Raw genomic sequence first — 9,275 nt, forward strand, 5'->3', positions numbered from 1 at the left:
GATCATACTCTTGATATAGAATTCTAAAGGAAGTATGCGCCTGTGCTGGCTTCTAAACTTTGCAGAGTCTAGACGCAAGGGGTTATCACCCAACCACACATAGGTTTAATCCTCTAATGTCTTGAGCCCAATATGTCCCAAGACTAGGACCTCCTGCCACTCTCACCACATAAAGTATTCTACTTTATGTGAGAGTGAATAATTTTTAGAGTTCAGGATACCTTCCTTTATCTAGACATATCCTATATCAAGGTATACACTAACCACAATCATCAAGAGTTTCCCTTGAAACTCTTTTACCAACAAAATTCACATGCCATATCAAGCATTCAATTCTCATGCCAAACCACCACCAACCATATAGTCATGTTTTCCATTTCATACAAAACATAACAAGATCACATTCAATCTCATGCTTTATAAATGCATACCAATGCCCAACCTAACCAAGTCATGGCTCATTACATAACAACACATTATGCAAACGATTTGGGATTTTAGAAATAAAATTGCAGCTTGTGTAAAGCTCCAAAAATTTTGTGTTTATATTGAAATTAAAGATGATTAAATCAAGAACCAAATGCAACAAGAACCAACTTAATTGAATAACAATAGAAAAAGTTATGCATCAAACAACCAACGAAGGTCAATGTTGTCAACAACCAAACTACAGGGCCCTTGCGATAAAAACGGATCTCACTACAGAGCTCCTATTCAAGTCAGGAAAGTCAATTTTACTAAAACTGCGCATATAAGACAAAAACATAGTCACCCAGCTACCAAGGTACTCCCCAGCGACCACCCGACACTTCTAGAATACGAAAAATAACGTCAAATATCACAATTTCATGAATATTTGAACCCCTAATACACAAAAAATTAACGTTTTCCCCAATTTTGTTTCATATTCTACAAAACACTAATCAAACTTAGTCAAACGAAATAGGAACAAGCAAAAAATAACTTAAAAAAAGTGAATCCCTAACCTCCATTACCTGCTTAGATGCTAGCAAACGCAACCAGGTGCGAAACCAAGGAGTAACACAACTCTAAGAATCAAACAATGAGCGGAAAACAGGAACACCAGGACAAAACGAACGTAAAAGGTTAAACCCTAACCAAACCAACGTACCCAAACGGTAAAAATGGGGAGAAAAGACCAAGGAGTTTCAAAGTTCGACTTACTTGGAAGTAGAACGAATTTTGCTAGCTCGAAAATGGAAGGTTTCCTGTGCCCTAGCAGAGCTCTCACAAAGTAAGACAAAATGAAGAGTGAGGGTGTGTGAGGGTCTGTGAGGGGGTCTTGGGGGTCCATAGTGGGCTGGTCTTGGGCCCTTGAAAAGGCCAGGCCCAACCCTCTTTTAGGACAAATATTAAAAATAAAAAGGGGTCTCACAATCTCCCCATCAACAAAAATTTTCGTCCTTGAAAATTAAGACTTACCAAAAAAAAGTGCAGATATGACTTCCTCACATCCTCCTTTAACTCCCATGTAGAGTCACCTGTTCTCCGGTTCCAGATGACTTTGACAAGACTGATGGTCCTTCCCCTACGTTCCTCAACTCGGCGATCCTCTAAGCCAACTGGTTGAACCTCTACCGTTAGATCCTCCCTAACTTGTACATTCTCAGCCTCCAACACGTGAGACGGGTCGAACACATACTTCCGCAACTGGGAAACATGAAACACTGGGTGAAGATTAGCCAATTGCAGAGGTAAAGCAATCTCGTATGCCACAAGCCCTATCCTTCTCAAGATCTGATACAGACCCAAGAACTTAGGAGAAAGCTTCCTTGAGTGGATAACCCTTCCCACACTAGTGGTTGGGTCACCCTCAAGAAAACATGATCCCCAGCTGCAAACTCCAAGGGTCTGCATATGCTCTTGACCTACTTTGCGATGCCTGCAACCTATCCCTCACCAACTGAACCTTTTTCGTGGTTTATTGCAACACCTCTGGCCCAACCAAGACCTATTCACCATCCTGATACCAACACAAGGGAGTTCTACACCTCCTCCCACACAAAGCTTCATAAGGCGCCATCCCTATACTCGCCTGGTAGCTATTTTTGTAGGTGAATTCCACCAACGGTAACACCTCATCCCAACTACCGAGATGATCCAAGATGCACGTCCTCAACAAGTCCTCTAAGGACTGAATCACCCTCTCATATTGCCCATTTGTCTGAGGATGATAGGTAAAACTCATCCTCAACCTGCTCCCCAAGGCATCCTGCAGTATTAGCCAGAATCTAAAAGTAAACTGTGGGTATCTATCAAACACTATGCTACTGGGCACTCCATGCATCCTCATAATCTCCTTGATGTATAGTTGAGCCAACTTGGCCATAGAGATCCTGAGATTCACCGCCAAGAAGTGGGCACTCTTGGTCAACTGGTCTACGACAACCCATATAGCATCATGACCTCTCACGGTTCGTGGCAAATGGGTAACAAAATCCATAGCTATGCTATCCCATTTCCACATCGGTATATCCAACGGCTGGAGCGTTCCACCAAGTGTCTAATGCTCCATCTTCGCCTTTTGGCAAGTCAAGCAGGTGGTTACGAATTGTGTAACATCTTTCTTCATTCCTTGCCACCAGAAGGTTTCCTTGAGGTCTTGGTACATCTTAGTCATGCCAGGATGTAAACTAAGACGACTCTTGTGTCCTTCCTCAAGAATCAACCTTCTCACCTCCGCATCACTAGGCACATAGATTTGGCCTCTGAATCTCAACACACCATCATCACCGAAGGCAAACTCATTGGCCTGATCTGATCCAAGCAATTTTTTCACCTTCTGCAAACTATCATCCTCAGCTTGCCTCTCCTTAATCAATCTTAGGAAGTCACTAGATATAGTTAAGGCACTACATCTAATGAATTATGGTTCCAACTTAACTTGAAGCTTCATATCCCTAAAATGTCAATCAAATCCAATTCTTTAATCATGAGATTAGCCACATGGACTGTCTTCCTAATTAGAGCGTCCGCTACCACATTTGCTTTCCCCGGGTGGTATAAAAGCTCAAAGTCATAGTCCTTCAAGAACTCAATCCATCTCCTTTGCCTCATGTTCAGCTCCTTTTGGTCAAAAAGATACTTGAGGCTCTTATGGTCACTGAACACACAAAACTGTGCGCTATAAAGTAGTGCCTCTAGATTTTCAAAGCAAACACCACCGCTGCCAACTCTAGATCATGGGTAGGGTAGTTCTTCTCATGGACTTTCAGTTGCCTTGAAGCATATGCTACTACCTTCCTCTCTTGCATCAACACACAACTCAATCCCTGGTGAGAAGCATCACAGTAAAATTCAAAGGACTTACTAACATCGGGAATGACCAAAACTGGGGCACTAGTCAACCTCCGCTAAGCTCTCGAAAGCTTTCCTCACACCTACCAATCCAAGCGAAAGGTTGGTCTTTCTTGGTAAGCTGGGTCAAAGGTGCCACTATCTTGGAGAATCCTGTGCCCTAGCAGAGCTCTCGCAGTACTACAAAGGAGGGGAGAGAAATTATTTTCTGCAAAGTAAGACAGAATGAAGAGTGAGGGTCTGTGAGGGGGTCTTGGAGGTCTATAATGGGCTAGTCTTGGACTCTTGAAAAGGGTAGGCCCAACCCTTTTTTAGGACATATATTAACAATAAAAAGGTGTCTCATATGGTGTCTATAAACTTTTGTTAACTTTTACTTTGTTCTCGGTATTTTAACTGATGAATTATTAGTCCTTTAACGTTATTTTCTGACATTTTTCTTACTAGATGAAAGAAAAACTAAATTTATATATTTTGAAAAGTGTAATTCAAGGAATCATACCCAAATTAGTTTATTTAAAATTTCAGAAACAGAAAAAGAAAACTGTTCATTTTACGGTAACTGTTGATTAAATTATGTCGTGGTGTGTTGACCACTTACATTGTGCTAATGCGAATATCCACATGATTCAACTTTTAGCATTCTGATAACAGAGTCAGAGTCAGACTGCATGAACTAGAACTTGAAAAATTAAAACCTATAAATTATAAAAAATCTAATTTACAAACCAAAACTCAATTTAGTAAGAAAAATATATCTAGTTGTTGTACTTCTCAAAAGTTTCTAGGACCTTCGTTGTGAACATGTGAACATATCCTTTCTAACTACATATCTCACAAAGGAAGGTGTGCTTTCTTGCCTTCTACTCTAGATGTGCTTCCGTTTCCGATCCCTTTCATCATCATCGATGTTTACTGTTATACCTGCAACGAATCAAAATATCTCTTATTTGCAAAGTCCAAGCACAAAGTTAAAAAAAAAAAATATCACCAGAAATCTAAAACTCACAACCTTATTGGCCCGTTTGAAGTGACCTGGCATGTGCACATGTTGCAAACTATCTTATCCTCTCATATCCAAAACAACACTTCACTGTATAAATTCATTCCAATCACATTCCCGCTTCATTCAATTGAGTGGAACATTCTAAAACAACAGACCCAATTTATAACTTTCTCTCTCTCAAGTTCAAATGGCTCTCCAGGCTGTTTCTTTGGTTTCTGCTTCTTTCTCTGTCGCCAAAGAGGTTTGCTTCATCTGTCACATTAGCTTATCTTTTCTCTTTTAGTGTTCTATTTGAAGAGATAACATATAAATAAAGCTTTGGGAAATGTGTTTTTTCTTCATTCAGGGGAAGCTTGGCATGTCTCTGAGGAACACCACAATATTTGGTCTTTCATTGGCAGACGCTCTCAAAGCGGACTTCAGCTCTCTCTCATTTTCATGCAAAGTAACTACCGTAACATAAAATTACTTCATTTCTAATTTTCCATTTCATTTAATTGAGTATATAACTTCAGTAGAAATGTTACTAACCTTTTAACGCAATAATATGCTGAACATATTCTTTATTACCACGTGAATGTAAAATAGAAACACCCTAGGATATAGTTTTCATGGACTTTTAATGATGTGTTGGTTTCTTATGCACAATGATGAACTTGGTCAAACACAAGCATAATCTTATTTCAATTTTACTCTTAATCAGAGGGAACTCCAGCAAAAATTTTGCCCTTTAAGGGTCCAATCAGTGGCAACAACTCCAGGAGTCACAAAAGCTTCACCAGAAGGCAAGAAAACTCTGAGGAAAGGCAGTGTTATTATCACTGGGGCTTCCTCTGGATTGGGCTTGGCCACTGCTAAGGCATTGGCTGAGACAGGAAAGTGGCATGTGATAATGGCTTGCAGGGATTTCCTCAAAGCTGAAAGGGCTGCAAAAGCTGCTGGCATTCCTAAGGAAAACTACACTGTTATGCATTTGGACCTTGCCTCCCTTGATAGTGTTAGGCAATTTGTGGACAACTTCAGGCAATCGGGCAGGCCACTGGATGTGCTTGTTTGCAATGCTGCAGTTTACTTGCCAACTGCAAGTGAACCTACATACACTGCTGATGGCTTTGAACTCAGTGTTGGAACAAACCATTTGGGGCATTTCCTGCTTTCGCGCCTATTGCTTGAGGACTTGAACATATCTGATTACCCTTCTAAGAGGTTGATCATTGTTGGCTCAATCACAGGTATAATTTTAAGTTGTTCAACAAGAGAAAGCTTTTAACTCGCTATCTGATGCATTCGTTTATAATGCACTATTATGAGATGAAACTAATGAGTTCTAGTAAGGGAATGGGAGTGATATTCATGGGAATTTCACTGGATATTGAAGACTTAAGAGAGTGTCTGGCGTATACTGTTGGTAGAGAAATATATTAGCTAGGCTCATACTTTTTGACACATTTCTATGATTAGTATCCACATGATCATCAAAAATGATAAACAATGTTTTGTGGATATTCCCTTGTTAACCAAATAGGAAACACCAACACCTTGGCTGGAAATGTGCCACCCAAGGCTAACCTTGGTGACTTGAGGGGACTAGCTGGAGGCTTGAATGGACTAAACACTTCAGCCATGATAGATGGAGGATCCTTTGATGGAGCCAAGGCGTACAAGGACAGCAAAGTCTGCAATATGCTTACCATGCAAGAATTCCACAGAAGATACCATGAAGAAACTGGAATCACATTTGCTTCCCTTTACCCGGGTTGCATTGCCACGACAGGCTTGTTCAGAGAACACATTCCCTTATTCAGACTTCTCTTCCCTCCATTCCAAAAGTTCATAACCAAGGGCTTTGTCTCCGAAGATGAATCGGGAAAGAGGCTTGCACAGGTAGTAGAAATGACCAATTAGAGACTATGGAGATGGTTATACACTTCTGTGTTGGAATGAGCGTTTGAACAGTCCTTGTGTCTCATATTTGAACTGTTTTAACCTTGTACAGGTTGTGAGTGATCCAAGCCTAACAAAATCAGGTGTCTACTGGAGCTGGAACAAGGCCTCTGCTTCATTTGAAAATCAATTGTCACAAGAGGCCAGTGATGCAGATAAGGCTCGCAAGGTTTGGGAGATCAGTGAGAAACTTGTTGGTTTGGCTTAAATGGCATCTTGGCAGCTTCCAGTATCCTCTTGATTGTGAGGAATTTGTCATGGGGTTCAATAACATCTCACAAGAGTTTAGACCCTTTTCTGATGCGTTTCTCTGATGCTTTTTTTAGCAGCTAACTCCTCTTGTCTTGATGACTACTCTCGATGAATCCTTCAAATGTTTCAAAGTGCACATGAAGTTAGGAAATTTGATTCCACAGCTGTCTCATAATTGGATTCTTTATTGTTTTTCAAATGATTGTTATTCAAATAACTTCAAAATCAGAGAAATCAAATTAACCAATAAGAATCTTATTCATTCCAAGCATATATGACTAAGTCTCAAGTTACACTTTATTCATTCCAAAACTTTATTCATTCCAAAAGTATATACCAAAAGTACTAATATCTATTCCTCTATCTTTTTATTAAGCAAACCAGTATTAAAAGTTTGAATTAACTAAGCTAGCGTCAATTAACTCATCTAATTTTTTACTTTTTCCAAGCATATACAAAAATAATTATTTTTAGTGGGGGTTATATTTGACATTTCTGGAGGTTTTAACCCCCACTAATGGTTTTACCAGGGGTTTGAAATTCTCCCAGAAGACCAAGCGTAGCTTGTTAGTTTTGAAATGGTTGAAAAGCCAAGAAGGGGGATTGAATTGGCTAGTTAAAAATTTAGGCTATCTTTGTAAGCTAAAAACCACCTTTGATTGAATCAAATAGATCACCAAGTTAGGATGCAAACAGTACTGAACTATACACTTTCAGTTTATCAAAAACAGAGTTAACAGATTGATTTTACTAGACACATTCTGTTCTGGTATAATCAATCGATTGAAACTGAAAAACAGTCGACTGAAATACTAGAAAAAATGCAGAAATGCGAATTTGAATTTTAAACGAGAAACAATGCTCAAGAATGATCAAGATCAGTTCAAAATGATTATACAAACATGCTCAATGCTTCAGATGCTATGAAAACATGCAAGAACATGAAAAAAAATGATTAAAGCAAGAGTTCTTGAAACTTTAAAATTAAAATGCAAGAGAGAAAGGTTAGAGAAGAGAGGACACCACGAATTTTTATACTGGTTCACTCAAACCTGAGCTACATCCAGTTTGTCAAGACAACCTTAGCTTGACTTTGCACTATTTCAAAAGTTTTACAAAGAATCCACACTTACACTTCCAAAATATGCAAAAACACCACAAAAGACTCTTGAATCACACAAGAGTCACACCAGCACAGCAAGAACCCTCTTGCAGACCTGAAAAACCACCAGGCACACACACAAAGCTTGAGAAACATCAAACCCCAATGGTAGCACAACCTTGCCTACCACAAACCACTTTCTCCAAGTTTCGAACCAAGCCAAAAGCTTCAAGAATTGATCCAAGATCAATCTTCAACAGCTGCAACACCTATGATCATGAAGGAGAGAGTTTCCACAAGTTTCCAAAACCAAATCGTGCTCTAAAATGATCAACAAACCTCTCTTTCGAAAATCACAACTTTTATAGTCAAACTGTTACGAAATCAACAGGTTGATTTTCAAATCAATCGGTTGATTTCACTTGACTTAAGTGAAATCAGTCGATTAAAAACTAAATCAACTGATTAAATTTATTGTAGTTTAAGACTATTGCAGCCAACCTTTTAACCGGTTGAAAAACCATTCAACAGATTAAAAGAGACATTTTAACCTGTTGAAAAACCATTCAACAGATTAAAAACACAACAAAGACCAAACTACATCTAATTAATGCTTTAAGGTCTACAACATGAATTACAAACTATAAGTACACTTTCTTAATGATGTAACTACATGGAGAGCACACATTCCAGCCTTGATCACCATGGATATCATCAAGTCTCCTTTCCTTCATCAATGTAGACTTCATTCCAATGGTTATGGCTTCAAGATAGTTCAAAAGAGCTTCATTCAATCTTCATCAAATCTTCCAGAAGTAAACCACCTTGGCTTCTCATGTTAACATAGCTAACGGATTACCGGGGCTTTTAAGCAACCCTTGGAAGTAACGCAACTTACTAGGGGTTTCGAAAACCCCCATTAATATTTGGGGTTCTGAAAACCCCCAGAAATGCATGGGGTTCTGAAAACATCTAGTAATGCATAGGGTTCTGAAAACCCTTAGTAATGCATGGGGTTCCGAAAACCCGGTAATGCCTGGGGTTCCAAAAACCTCCGTTAATTCCTCGAAAACCCCTGTTAATACCAAAAAGTTAGTGGTCATAATGCTAAAGTTGTATTTTCCTGATAATTGATTTGTTTAGTTAATTATTTGAGTACGAAAAGAACTTTATTCTATGGAATTTCCTATTTGTTACTTAACATTTTAGTACCAATCAATACAAATAAGAAAAAACTTCAAGGTCACTTCAAAATAAGCAATCAATACAAATATTCATTCAAATGGTATCAATACAAATATTCATTCAAATAGTACCAATAGTGGACTAGTAGTCATAATGCTCTTAATATAATAAGTGTTGGAGAGGTAACATTTGAATGATAGTGACATAATAAGCAGTGCACTATCTACCTACAATAAACCAAAATGTAAAAGGAAATTAGAGTTGTGCCCCATTAGCATAATTAACCAAAAGTTTCCTATAAGCATATTTGTTGACAAATTCCAAAAGTAAACGAAAAATATCATCTAATGCGGTGTTGGATGTTGATCATTTATTTCTTCGTTAGGAACACTTCCTTGATCAGATACCTAACATATCAAAAATAATGATAATTAATAACTTTCCAAATAATAATATCAAACATATATT

At 38.5% G+C, this 9,275-nt stretch overlaps 1 protein-coding gene across 1 annotated transcript; it reads left to right on the forward strand.

The window, feature by feature from the left end:
* The first annotated feature begins 4,439 nt into the window (after window positions 1-4,439).
* Window positions 4,440-6,793, forward strand: LOC114168771 (protochlorophyllide reductase, chloroplastic-like). Its single transcript, XM_028053703.1, has 5 exons — window positions 4,440-4,565; window positions 4,671-4,769; window positions 5,028-5,556; window positions 5,850-6,208; window positions 6,321-6,793. Exons 1-5 carry the CDS (start codon window positions 4,512-4,514, stop codon window positions 6,474-6,476), a joined length of 1,197 nt encoding a protein of 398 aa, XP_027909504.1. The 5' UTR covers window positions 4,440-4,511; the 3' UTR covers window positions 6,477-6,793.
* Window positions 6,794-9,275: the final 2,482 nt, after the last annotated feature.

Source organism: Vigna unguiculata, chromosome 11 (genome assembly GCF_004118075.2).
Source record: "Vigna unguiculata cultivar IT97K-499-35 chromosome 11, ASM411807v1, whole genome shotgun sequence".
In the NCBI taxonomy this organism is placed as follows: Eukaryota; Viridiplantae; Streptophyta; class Magnoliopsida; order Fabales; family Fabaceae; genus Vigna; species Vigna unguiculata.

Bases quoted from the DNA above. Each gene is read 5' to 3' on its own strand.
- LOC114168771 (XM_028053703.1), top strand. From the start codon at position 4,512: ATGGCTCTCCAGGCTGTTTCTTTGGTTTCTGCTTCTTTCTCTGTCGCC. The intron at 4,566-4,670 runs GTTTGCTTCATC...TTCTTCATTCAG, and splicing joins CTTTCTCTGTCGCCAAAGAG to GGGAAGCTTGGCATGTCTCT. The intron at 4,770-5,027 runs GTAACTACCGTA...ACTCTTAATCAG, and splicing joins CTCTCTCATTTTCATGCAAA to AGGGAACTCCAGCAAAAATT.